General features: G+C 43.8%; 1 protein-coding gene across 1 annotated transcript in view; it reads left to right on the top strand.

Annotated features, from left to right (window-relative positions):
* LOC134944150 (vitellogenin-like) overlaps positions 1-13,693 on the top strand; it is a 162,132-nt gene that overhangs the window by 84,915 nt on the left and 63,524 nt on the right. Inside the window, exon 9 of the mRNA XM_063932731.1 lies at positions 4,124-4,227. Within this exon, the coding sequence (XP_063788801.1) occupies positions 4,124-4,227 (104 nt within the window). The remainder of the gene's footprint in view (positions 1-4,123; positions 4,228-13,693) is intronic.

The raw sequence follows: 13,693 nt of genomic DNA, 5'->3' as shown, positions 1-13,693 counted from the left end.
GGATAATAATAACTATAATTTAAAAACCTCACCATTCTGACGATCATAGGACAGATAATCATTCAGATTGGAAAGATAAATCTTTAGTGTGTACACTCAAAATCAGACGTTCTCAAAAACTTTTCATCGCTCTGAAATCATAAAGCTGATCTGATTGTGAATGAAATTGTTCAGGTGCGCACCTAACTTAACTCTTAAACTGGGTACACACTAGAGCGATGTGTACCCAGATGATATGGCAGCCGATGGGCCAACATATTGTATCCGTGGCATACATCAGAATGATTGTTCCATCCTTCATTACACTGCACAGCGCCACTTGCGATATCATCCAGTTGACCATGCAGCACAGCCAACTGAAAGATATAGCTAATGACTCTGGGAGCACGCAGATTGGCCATACACACTGACCGATCCAACCAATATGTTGATCTGATTCTACTGGAGACTACTTATTGGCCCACTATCGCTCTAGCGTCTACACAGCTTTACTTATTGGTCAGACCAGCTCTGTGTTAAAATAATTCATAAGTTATTTCCATATTTTTGTTGAAAGTTATGGAAGTGGCTTATTCCTTTGTACCTCAAATTTCACTAAGCACGAACAGTAAAACCTTAATAACCGTGACTTTGTATCAGAATCACTCAATAAAAAACATAGAGGCAATATAGAGTACAAAAACTTTATTGATATACAAGATGTAGTAAAGCATAACTACTCACAAGGGTAGAACTGCAACATGTATGAAACCAGATGGTACAGTTATACTGTTGTCCATCATTGCTCATGAGCTTTGCTGGACTGGGCAGCCAAAATTGCAACAAATACTGTACGCGGTTCAAACTTTCAGCACATTCACTATTTATTTTACTGTTATGTTTTTTGTAACATTTCATTTAATAGAAATTGAATAGTATCATGTGGACTAGAACATGTGTCATATGGACCAGCTTATGTAGGACACTGCTATATGGAGTTTTACTAGAAGGCAAAGCTTAATAGCTTGTTTTTTTTAGAAGTACAGTTATCCCTTTATTGAACAACATTGATCTACTTATGAATTATTGTAAATTGAGACCTTACTACAGCATAAAAACGCATCTTAACATCATCCTTACTTTCTTTGATGTTCAGCCATGAATTAGGTTATGCAAGCAAACACAGGATAACTCTGCAGGGTCGATAGTTTAGAAGCAAGTCAAAGTGACTGTGTAAGCAGGATATGTCAAGTGCTCCTTATTTGTGGTCTACCTCTGTGCATCTGTAGAAGAAGAGACACGTTGTGATTGCTTGCTGAGTGCCTAGTTCATTTAATTAGTCCTGCTGGCAGCCAATGGGAGGCTGCTTTGTAGACTATGAAGTGCTGGCAGGACATAACTCCAAACCTTAGTTGTTTTTGGATCAGTCTCAGCAAACCGCTTTCTCTGATCATAAAAATGTTACAAGGTTAATGTCTGTTTACCGAAAAACCATTTTATGTGTTGTAAAATGTTACCACGGCAGTGAGAAGCTTCTCAGGAGAATTAGATCTAATGTGTCTTAAGAGCTGGGGCTGGGTATGGTTTAAACTGCCTGACACTTTAAGCATGGTTTTAGAATTCATTTTAAACTTTAGTGATTAATCCTACTCTGAAAATCATCCTACCAATTAACGTTGTTGTTGTTGTTGTTGTTGTTGTTAATATTATCATCATCATCGTCATCTTTTATTTAAAAGGTGCCACAAGGGTTCCATAGCACTGTACAAGGGGATAAACAAAAATAGATCCTATACGAGGGGGACATATAAGTAAATACTAACACAGAAGGTACATTCAGACAGATACATAATTACAGTGAGTAGTCAGCATAATTATGTAGCGAAGACAAAGGACAGAGGTAACTGATCGTATGAATTTACAATCTATAAGGAATATGGGTGGACACAACGTGGAGAAGAGAATGGGGAGGGGACAACAGAAGATTGAATGTAACAGCTAGGGCAGCAGAGTTAGGGCAGCATAGATGCCATAGAAGGGCAGGTAAGATGAAGTTGGGGTGTGGGGGTGGTAATTATGCCCCAACCAGCACTACTATTATGGCCATTGTGTCTGGGGGTGTGGGAGAAGGAGGTAGTGCCCATAAGATAGCCCAAGTGGAGAGCCGGTGTCAATAGGAGATAGTCATGTTTCCATTTCAGCAAGAAGATTCAGGAAGTTAGAGATAATGAATACATGGGTGGGGGTCAGCTTGTTGCAGACTTACATGACATTCTGCTGGGCACATGAGAAGGGGAGGAACAGAAGTGGAGAGATGTGGATGAGAAGAGTTGCAGTTGCATTGGGGTAGGTTGAATTTGGGGTCAAGGGAAAGAGATGGGGAAAGGGTGGGGAAAGGGTAGAATCTGAGGAATGGGGGTAAAATAGGTGAAAGAGGGGAGGGGTTAGAGAGGGCTATCCATGAGAGGGTTGATCATAAAGAGACAATTAAATAGTCAAAAGTTAGTACAGTGTCACACAGAAGATGTGACAGTAAGTAGACAAAGTCAATCAATAGATACGAGTAAGTGATAGTGGAATAGAAAGGAAGGCTAAATAATACTGAGAGGCAGAAGCATAAATATAACAATTAATAGTACAGTGTATGTGATAGAGCCAGGAAATAAGGAGTCATGGGCTGATTCAGCTTTGGAGGCAAAGCATAAAAAAGTGTAACTTTATACCTGGGCAAAACCACGCCGTGGGCTTGGTGGCTCGCTGCTCTCCCCACAGGTTCTATTCCCACTCTATGGGTGTCGTGGACACCCACGAGTGGGAATAGCCCCTGCTGTCGAGCGTTAAAGTGTTCAGGATCCCGGCGTTACATAACTACATCCAGTGTGCCCAATCCACAACAGTGTTTTACCCACATTTCCCCTTGTGTGCCCCAAATGTCCCCAGTGTCTCCCCCACATGCCCCCTGTGTGCCACAAATGCCCTAAGCATCTGTCACATGGCCCCTCATAGCGTACACTTCACCGGCTGCACCGCCAGTAGTTCCGTTGCCTTCTTCAGTGCAGAATGGTTTGCAAAGTTACACCTTTTTTTGCTTTGCTACAGATCCAGAATCAACAGCCCCACAGTCAACATGTATGGAGAGGGGATGCAAAAGAAATAGCGAATCCTAACCATTAATTAGGCTCATAAATTGTATTACACAAGAGTCTCAGTAATAATCTTATAGGACCTGAGGGTTGAGGGCATAGATATCACAATATTGACAGTATGAGGCAAAAAGCAAGTGTATTACATGCAAAGACACACAAGACCCGTACTGCGAATTGTGCAGTATGGGTCCTGCATTGATGGAGCACTACGGCTGCAGAAATCAAGAGATTGACAGTCTGTAGCCTTTTGGGGGTGTAGAGGGTGATGGCCTTCATTTCCCAAAATGGAGGCCTGTTGCTGCCGTTTTGGGGGAATGCTGAGGCCAGGATCTCCGTCAGAAGGCCGAGATTTCTTGTTCTCTTTGTAGGAACTGCCGCGTCCGGCTTGCGTGACCCAATGGGTCACACAGCTGTCTGATGGTGTTGCAGGTGATCTGACGCAGCGTGGTTCACTAATGCATGCAGGAGTTGTCTACTTATTGGTATATTACTATACTAGTGCATTGCTGCTGCTTCCAAGGAAACAGCAGCGATGCCTCATCTGATCACATCTATTAGACGAAGTGTGTGGCCGTGGAATGACATAATTTAACGGTGAGATCTACAATAACATCAATGTAGGCTTATTTGCTAAGCAGAACCCATTGTAACTCACACCAATCAGATATAAACTTTCATCAGTCTGACTGTGGTATTCTACGGAAAGCGGATATATGATTGATTTTATGTGTTGCAGCAAACAGTATATTTGCGCTGTGTATTTTACTAATTTTTGAAAAGCCCAACTGTAGCAATAATACATTTCCAGTAGATATGTTTGACTTACTGTACACAATAAATCTTCCCTCTGCTAATGTACATAAAGCATTTCCTTCACCTCAGAGTTATGACACTCACTGCAGTAAACTGCATTTCACAGGTATGAATTTCAGCAGAATTACTATCTTTCAGTTTGAAGCAGCAACATTCACTGACCTCATGTTTTCCTTCTTACTTAGACCACAGACATGTTCATGAGTTTGGTGTTTGAGCTGAGACTACTTTCACCTGAAGCTTTATCTGATCTTTGGCAAAGGTCTTCCTTCAAATGCAGAGACAACTGGTAAGTAGAATATATATATATATATATATATATATATATATATATGTATTTTCTAGCAAGTCAAATTAGGATGAATCAGCATAAGATACTCATTTAGAGATATAAAGAGCGGTCTTATTGACCTAAGCATGATTTATCTATGTCCAACTTGGCTACATCTAAAATATCTAACATATTGGTGGTCAATTCCTAATGATTTAGTACTTGGTTGACAGCCTGAATACTAAAAGGAATAATTAAGGGGAAATGTGTCAAACCTTTTATAGAGTAGAGAAATGCGCAAGTGGAGAAATTGCCCATAGCAGCCAATCAAATTCTAGCTAGCATTTATCAAGTACATTCTATAAAACGGTAAGTAAATGCTGTTCAGTTGTTATGAGCACCTTCTCCACCCGATAGAAAGTTTGATACAGTGCTTCTTCTCAGGTTATCCAATTACCTGAGAACAAGCCTGGGCGTGAAAAACATCCATTTTCACGATTTTTCCAGATGTTTCACTTGTATTTTATTACAGGCTATCCAATTTGGTCGGCTATAAAATAATAAATGTTCCCCCGAAAACACACAAGTTCAATGAAACCTGTGTGTTTTCGGTAGAAACAGCCCCATTTTCAGATGAAAACGGAGCTGTTTATGGGGATTTGGTTTGGCCTGCCTGAGGTAGGTGAAACAAAATCCCTAATAAGCTGCGTCTCTCGCCGTCTTATCGGGGCTAATTGCATAGCCCCTGGTGAGACAAATAGCCATGGTAATTGACCGTGGCTTATTGGATACCCCCTTAGTCTAGTTAGATGCGGTTTCTGTCTGTCAGTCCCAATAAACATCCAAAAGACCCTGATAGTTTAGTGGCTGTATAAACTTTGATTTCTATTTACTGTAAATTGTGTAAATTACAATTACAATGTAGATAATCACCTGTTGCTGTATAATGCTGCTTGTAGGTTATAAGAGATAGTTAACAACACAGCAGCGCTTCTTACTACCAGTTACCAATATAAGTCCCGATATTTATACACATACATACTGTATTCTGTTCTTAATTTAAGTCTAAATTTCATATGAGAGACCACATCTATAAATTGAAAGAAAGATCACAGAAGCACTTCTAGAAAATGTACAGAATGCTTTGCGGGTACTGGATAGAAATTTATAGGTTTCTTAGGGACTACTGTATACTGTATACTACTTGCAAGAACCACATCTGTATTACTGGTGGTAGTAATAAAAAAAAATCTGTTCTAGCGAGTACTTTTGTGTATGATTTCATAAAGCCTGCATAAGCCATAAATGCCTTCAAGGAAAAGAAAAAAACATTTTAAACTTTCCACTGCAGAGAATATCTGGAGCCACATAGAATGAGAATTTTATCATGCAGAAAGCTGGGTTGGATTTAATAAAACTTCTAAAACATAAAGTGGGAGTAATTCCCATACCAACCAATCACATTCAACTTGTCATTTATCTAGTACATGATAGAAAATTATATATATGATCTTATTGGTTGCTATGGGAAACGCCTCCACTTTTAGAGTTTGCATACATAGTGATAGGGGGCCCAGTGGATAGGAAGAATAGAGTGAGGGTTGAATTTGCAGCTATCTAAGTAATGTTGAAGCCTTCTATTCATACTCTATAGAAATCTAAGTATAAATACAATAAAACTTTAAGGGATGTGTGTTGTATGGGATGGTATTGGGATCCCGGCGCTTGGGATACCGATGGTCAGAAGACCAACAACGGCATCCCGATGGTGAGGATCCTGACACCTTTTAGGTACGTATGCTTTTGTGTCTGTTTTTCTGTTCGTTCCTGCATCACAACAAAAGTACTGGATTAATTGGGATCACATTTTTACCATTGTATAGCTTAGTGACCTCAGAAAGAAACTGAGGTATGTAGAGTATGATCTCGATGAGACATCAGGCAGAGGATCAATAAATGAAAGAAAACACACGCTTGACACTCTGCGCACTGAAAGTTTGTGTTCCGATCATGCTTCAACTCTGCCCGAGTTATGCAATGGAATCCGACTTAAAGTAACTGCTCTGCAGAGCAACCTGACTGAGGCAGAGATTTTAACGGGATGTGGTGCAGGTGAGACTGTGTTTATACCAAGAATACCCCTTTATCCCCAACAATTTTCCTTTTCAAGTCAAGCGCCTGCAGTTTGCTGTAAGCGTCTGTGATCAACAAGTAAAGGGGGTAAACAGTCAGGGCTGCAGGTGTAGATCTCAAGACCAACTGCTTCTCCCATGGGCAACTTTACGTGGCTTGCTAATGAGTTAGTAGCCCCAAGCATCTTGTTGTTTTAATCCCTGAAGAAAATACTGCAAATATTGTTTACAAAGAAATTTTGTGATCAATGTGTACAATATAAAGATAAATTACATCACAATATTAAATGCCACTACTGTCTTTGTCAAATTAGTTCAGTTGAGCAATAACAGACATCCACGTGAGCGAAGCTGTAGGCAAATGCTACTTTTATATATATATATATATATATATATATATATATAGAGCCTCTTTTGGTGTATATGCAGTTTGAAGCAGCGGTAATGCTTGACTCTCACAGAGTGGGGATTAATTACTTCTTTGAAGAGTTCTCTTATTATTAGATGGGATACCACATGACATTGATCCTAAGTTACTAGCCCCACATTTTCTATACTTTGCTGTAACCAAGTGTTATCCTGAGGGAACAATGTATAAATGTCGACAAAGAGCCAGAATGACTAAGCGAGTTGTGGGATAAAGCTTTCATTTGGATGCAAATGTAATCTTCCAGGCAGCACAGTGTGGATCCCCCTTGTGGAATGATGTAGTGCACCTGTCTTTCCCTTGTCTCTTTCTGACTCATGACTGACATCTATCACAGAGAATCTGTTTCATTTTAATGCATATTATTACCGTCTGTCTTCAGCCTGGCAAGAAATAATTCTGGGAAGAATGCAGTCTCACTGGGAAAAGGATATTGTTTTAATTAATTCTCTTTAAATCTTGCATCTCCCTTGCTACTCCTGACCCAAGTGTTCAGATTAAATGACATAGGGGGTCATTCCGACCCAATCGCTCGCTGCAGTTTCTTGCAGCGCAGCGATCGGCGTCTAAACTGCGCATGCGCTGGCGCCTCAGGGCGCCGGTGCATGGCAGCCGTCGTTGCCTAGCAATCGCCTCTGAGACAGAGGTGGTCGCTGGGCGGGGGGGCTGGACGGCGGAGTTAAGTCGCTGTTTTGGGGGCGCGGTCCGGCCAATGCAGGCTGGACCGTTGGGGGGGGCGGTCCGCGGTGGCTGCGTGACGTCACACGCAGCCGCTGGTCGGGAGCTACTCTTGAAGTGCAAAGGCATCGCCGCTGTGCGATGCCTTTGCACTTCTGCGGGGGACAGGGGGGGCGGAACTGACATGCGGGGCGGACTAGCCCTGTGCTGGGCGTCCTCCCACATGTCAGTGTGAATGATCGTAGCTGTGCTAAACTTAGCACAGCTACGATCAACTCGGAATGACCCCCATAGTCAGTGTTGAAAATATGCCTAATTGCAATGTTCTCTTCTGCATTCTGATTGCATAATTAGTTTGAAAAGGACATTGAGCCTAATTCAGACCTGATCGCTAGGGTGCATTTTTTGCATCCCTGCGATCAGGTAGTCGCCGCCTATAGGGGGTAGTCGTTGTGCAGGGGTGCGATCGTTTGTGCATAGAGCTGCACAAACAAAAGTTTGTGCAGTTTCTGCACAGCTCAGGACTTACTCAGCCACTGCGATGATCCGGCCCGGAGCTGACGTGAGGAACCCTCCTCTTCAAACGCTTGGACACGCCTGTGTTTTCACGGACACTCCCTGGAAACGGTCAGTTGACTCCCACAAACGGCCTCCTCCTGTCAATCTTCTTGTGATCGCCGGTGCGATAGCTTTCGTCGTCCATCCCATCGCAGTCCGGCGCTCCCCGGCGCTGACAGGGGCTTCACGCCGGCGCTTTGCGGCGCCGGCGCATGCGCAGTTTATACCCGATGACTGCTGTCCGAAAACGCACAGCAGCGATCAGGTCTGAATAACCCCCATAATGCGAGTAAAAGTTTTTTATTTACTTCGATTTTGAATATTTAATTGAAAGTTAAAAAGTAAATTATTAAATCAAATAATTATTCCTTTTCATACCATAAATTTTTCATTTCGTTCAAATTATGACATTATTGTAATACTTTGAGGACATGGGCCCTCATTCCGAGTTTTTCGCTCGTAGATTTTCATCGCATCGCAGTGAGAATTCTCTTAGTGCGCATGCGCAATGTTCGCACTGCGACTGCGCCAAGTAACTTTACTATGAAGAAAGTAAGTTTACTCACGGCTTTTTCATCGCTCCGACGTTCGCATTGTGATTGACAGGAAATGGGTGTTACTGGGCGGATGCACGGCGTTTTAGGGGCGTGTGGCTGGAAACGCTACCGTTTCCGGAGAAAACGCAGGAGTGGCCGGGGAAACGGTGGGTGTGCCTGGGCGAACGCTGGGTGTGTTTATGACGTCAGCCAGGACCGAAAAGCACTGAACTGATCGCACAGGCAGAGTAAGTCTGAAGCTACTCAAAAACTGCTAACTCGTTTGTAATCGCAATATTGCGCATACATCGGTCGCACATTTAAGAAGCTAAGATTCACTCCCAGTAGGCGGCGGCTTAGCGTGTGTAACTCTGCTACATTCGCCTTGCGAGCGATCAACTCGGAATGAGGGCCATGGTTTTCTTTATGTAATGGTAGCAAAAGTAAAGTGCTGCGGAATATGTGCGCTATATAAATAACTGTAAATAAATAAATAAATAAAGGGGAGGCATTTGATATGCCGCTGTCGGGATCCCGGCGCTCAGTATACCGGTGCCGGAATCCCGACAGCCGGCATACTGACAACTATTCTCCCTCTTGGGGGGTCCACGACCCACTGGAGGGAGAATAAATAGCGTGGCGCACAGCATGGTGAGCGCAGCAAGCCCACAAGGGGCTCCTTTGCACTCGCCCGCTGCCGGCATGCCGGCGGTTGGGATCCCGACAGCCGGCATAACATACTACACCCGTAGCAAAGTACAGGGTTTACTCCATTTTTTATTACACCAGACAATGCTCTGTAGGAGCAAGGAAGCTTGGCTTTTGTTTATTTGCCAAACATTGCCAAACAAAGAATATACTGTATACAAATATCGACTTTGAAAAAGTCACGGGTCACGTGACGAAACGCGTCAGGACTCCTCCCCTTTTTTGGAAATCACTGAACACCTGTATCCAGGACGCATTCAGGCCACAGCCACCTTATCCGGCCTTACCAACAGCAGCCGTGGATGGCTCTCTACGTGGCCACACGATCAGCTACAGACGCCGCACGGATACAGCAATCATCTCCAGCGATTCCACCGCGGTCTCTACCGGCGGACGGTGCACGTCCAGGTAGCTTGGAAGGAACGCACATATACACCCGGGTTTAAGATACCACCCGATCCAGCAGCTATACATCTGCTGCTCACCATTACCTGCACAGCACTTGCAAGGTGGAACAAGTAAGGAAATCAAACAAACCGTGCTGTCGGCTGACAGATTCAGACATCCAACGTACCCTCCAGCTTTTTTATCTACAGGGCAACTTTTGGACTCACCCGGGGACGCTCGGGTTCACCAGCCCTTGTGGAGAGGTATTTCACATATCAATCTTTGTTGACTATCAATAATACGTGCAGTCAATGTGACATACTCATAAATCACGTCCTGCAGCTGTGGTAACAGTGTTTCTAAAAGAGACAGCAACATTCTGATACATATATTTTTTGAATTGTACGGTTCAGTGATTTCTTAAGTATATTAATATACTATCAAGATTCAGATAATCCATGTAATTTTTAAACCTCTGTATCTTATAAATCATGCTAAAATCATAAGGAATATTAATTGTGAATTATCCATTATGAAATAGTATTCTTATATCATTATTAATAAATATATATATTTTATACTTTTTGATTTATTCCTTGGCTGACACTGAACCTGTGACATTTTGGTGTGTGTTTTTCATGAGTGCCTCTATTTTTATTCTATAATTCTATTAACCCTATAGGAGTACTGCACATCTCCTTATAGAGGCGAACGTGTTTCCCCACGCCATAAGATCCAGGTTCAATTTATATTTATTTATAATAGATCATTATACACAGGCGCAGCAAAAGAATTTTTTCTTTCTGTTTGGATGCCCCCACAGTGCCAGATATACCCCCACCGTGCCACATACACATATTCCCCCACAGTGCCAGATATGCCCCCACATTGCCAAATACACATGCCCCACAGTGCTAGATATGCCCCCACCGTGCCAGATACACATATTCCCCCACATTGCCAGATATACCCCCACATTTCCAGATACACATGCCCCCACAGTGCCAGATATGCCCTCATAGTGCCAGATATGCCCCCACAGTGCTAGGTATTCCCCCACAGTGCCAGTTTAGATATTTTTACCTGCGCGTTGCCAGGGTTTTCATGCGCGTTGCCAGGGGTTTTACATGTTGTGTCATACTTGTTCCCAGGGGTTTTATGCTCTGGGATCCATGCTCGTTGCCACGGGGAATGCTCGCTGCCTAGGGAATGCTCATTGCCTAGGGGTAGTGCTAGGGATGGTCACTGACCATCGATGTTATCCATCGATGGTGACCATTTTGCTTTACCCCCTTCTTCCCAATGTGCCCCGCACAGCCAATGTCAGTTCACTGTGCCTGCAAGATGCTGGTCCGCTTCTGCTGCAGGTCACTTGACTAAATGGCAAGGACAATCTCTGTCCAGATGGCCCGGGATATGTATCAAAGAGCATAGGAATGTCATTCCTGATTATATCATCATTAATGAGAACTTCCAGAATGGCATTTCAGTGCGAAGACTTACATGTCATTTCCATAATGCTGACACAGAGACTGTTCTGTGGTCCCATATATGAAATTATGAACACTACTTTCCTAACTGGAAATAGGATTTTAATTACCTTTCGGTAAATCCTTTTCTCGTAGTCCGTAGAAGATACTGGGGTCCACATTAGTACCATGGGGTATAGATGGGTCCACTAGGAGCCTTGGGTACTTAAAGAAATCAATAGTGTGCACTGGCTCCTCCCTCTATGCCCCTCCTACCAGACTCATTCTAGAAACTGTGCCTGAGGAGAAGGACATATCCTGGGGAAGGATGTAACAGAACAGTGGTGAGATTCGAACCAGAACACACAGATAAGAGGAAAGCCACACTAACCAACTTGAACAGGAACAGCAACAGCTAAACCATCAACATTACTTAACAAAGTAATAGTGCAGGAAAAACGAAGCACTGGGCGGGCACCCAGTATCCTCTACGGACTACGAGAAAAGGATTTACGTCCTAAAGGATACTGGGGTCCACGTTAGTACCATGGGATGTACCAAAGCTCCCAAACCAGGTGGGAGAGTGCTGAAGTTCCTGCAGAACTGATTGTCCAAACTGAAGGTCCTCAGAGGCCAAAGTATCAAACTTGTAGAACTTAGCAAACGTGTCCGAACCCGACCAAGTAGCTGCTCGGCAGAGTTGTAAAGCCGAGACAACCCGGGCAGCCGCCCAAGAAGAACCCACCGACCTAGTAGAGTGGGCTTGTACTTTAGGAACCGGCAATCCTGCCGATGAATAAGCATGCTGGATAGTAAGCCTTATCCAGCGAGCAATAGACTGCTTTAAAGTAGCAGGACACCCAATTTTCTTGGGATCATAGAGAACAAACAGCGAGTCAGATTTCCTGTGACGAGCTGTCCGCTTCACTAAGATCTTCAAAGCCCTCACAACATCCATGGACTTTGAGGTAGCAGAGGTGTCAGTAAGCACCGGACCCACAATAGGTTGATTGATATGAAACGTAGACACCACCTTAGGAAGATATTGCTGACGAGTTCTGAGTTCAGCTCTATATTCATGAAAAATCAAATAGGGGCTATTGTGAGACAACACCCCCAGTTCGGGCAAACGCCTTGCAGAAGCTAAGGCCAATAGTGTAACAGTCTTCCACGTAAGAAACTTTATGTCAACCTCCTGTAAAGGCTCAAACCATTCCGATTGTAGGAACTGCAACACCACGTTCAGATCCCAAGGTGCCGTGGGAGGCACAAAGGGCGGTTGGATGTGCAGAACCCCCTTTAAGAACGTCTGAACCTCAGGGAGGGAAGCCAATTGTTTCTGTAAGAAAATGGATAAGGCCGAAATCTGGACATTCAAGGAGCCCAAACTTAGGCCCACATCCACACCCGACTGTAGAAAAAGGAGAAAACATCCCAGTTGAAATTTCACTGCAGGAAATTTCCTGTTTTCACACCACAAGACATATTTTTTCCAAATACGGTGGTAATGTTTAGACGTCACATTACCCCTTTCCTGGCTTGAATCAGGGTTGGAATAACCTTGTTCGGAATGCCTTTCCGGGCTAAAATTTAATGCTCAACTTCCATGCCGTCAAACATAGCCATGGTAAGTCTTGATAGACAAACAGCCCCTGTTGTAGAAGATCCTCTCAAAGAGGTAGAGGCCACGGGTCCTCTAGGAGCAACTTCAGTAGATCAGCATACCAGTCCCTTCTTGGCCAATTCGGAGCAATGAGAATTGCTTGAACCTTTCCCTTTTTATTCTTTTGAGAATTCTTGGGATCAGTGGAAGAGGTGGAAACACATAAACCATTTGGTAGACCCATGGAGTCACCAGAGCATCCACCGCCACTGATTGCAGGTCCCTCGACCTAGAACAATACCGCTTTAGCTTCTTGTTGACACGAACGGCCATCATGTCTATTTGTGGAATTCCCCACCGACGTGTTAAGGACTCAAACACCTGCGGGTGAAGGCCCCACTCTCCCGGGTGGAGGTCGTGTCTGCTGAGGAAGTACGCTTTCCAGTTGTCTACTCCCGGAATGAAGATTGCCGACAGCGCCACCGCATGTCTTTCTGCCCAGAAGAGAATTCTTGTTACCTCTGACATTGCTGCTCTGCTCTTCGTTCCGCCCTGTCGGTTTATGTACGTACTGCCGTCACATTGTCCGACTGAACCTGAATGGCGTGATTTTGAAGAAGATGCAATGCTAGTAGCATGGCGTTGTATATGGCCCTTAGTTCCAGAATGTTGATCGGAAAAATGGTTTCCTGACTTGATCATTTTCCTTGGAATTGTTCCCCCTGTGTGACTGCTCCCCAACCTCTGTGGTTAGCAGAACCCAATTTTGAATCCCAAACCTTCGACCCTCGGTCAGGTGAGAAGTCTGAAGCCACCACCGAAGAGAAATCCTGGCTTTTGGTGATAGACGTATCCTCTGGTGCATGTGAAGATGCGATACGAACCATCTGTCCAGCAGATCCAGCTGGAGGAGTCTCGCATGAAACCTTCCATACTGCAGAGCCTCGTAAGAGGCGACCATCTTCCCCAGAAGGTGAATGCATAGA

The sequence above is a fragment of the Pseudophryne corroboree genome, chromosome 7, assembly GCF_028390025.1.
Source record: "Pseudophryne corroboree isolate aPseCor3 chromosome 7, aPseCor3.hap2, whole genome shotgun sequence".
Taxonomy (NCBI): Eukaryota; Metazoa; Chordata; class Amphibia; order Anura; family Myobatrachidae; genus Pseudophryne; species Pseudophryne corroboree.
The sequence above is the reverse complement of the archived record's forward strand: the minus strand, read 5'-3'. Positions and strand labels throughout refer to the sequence as shown.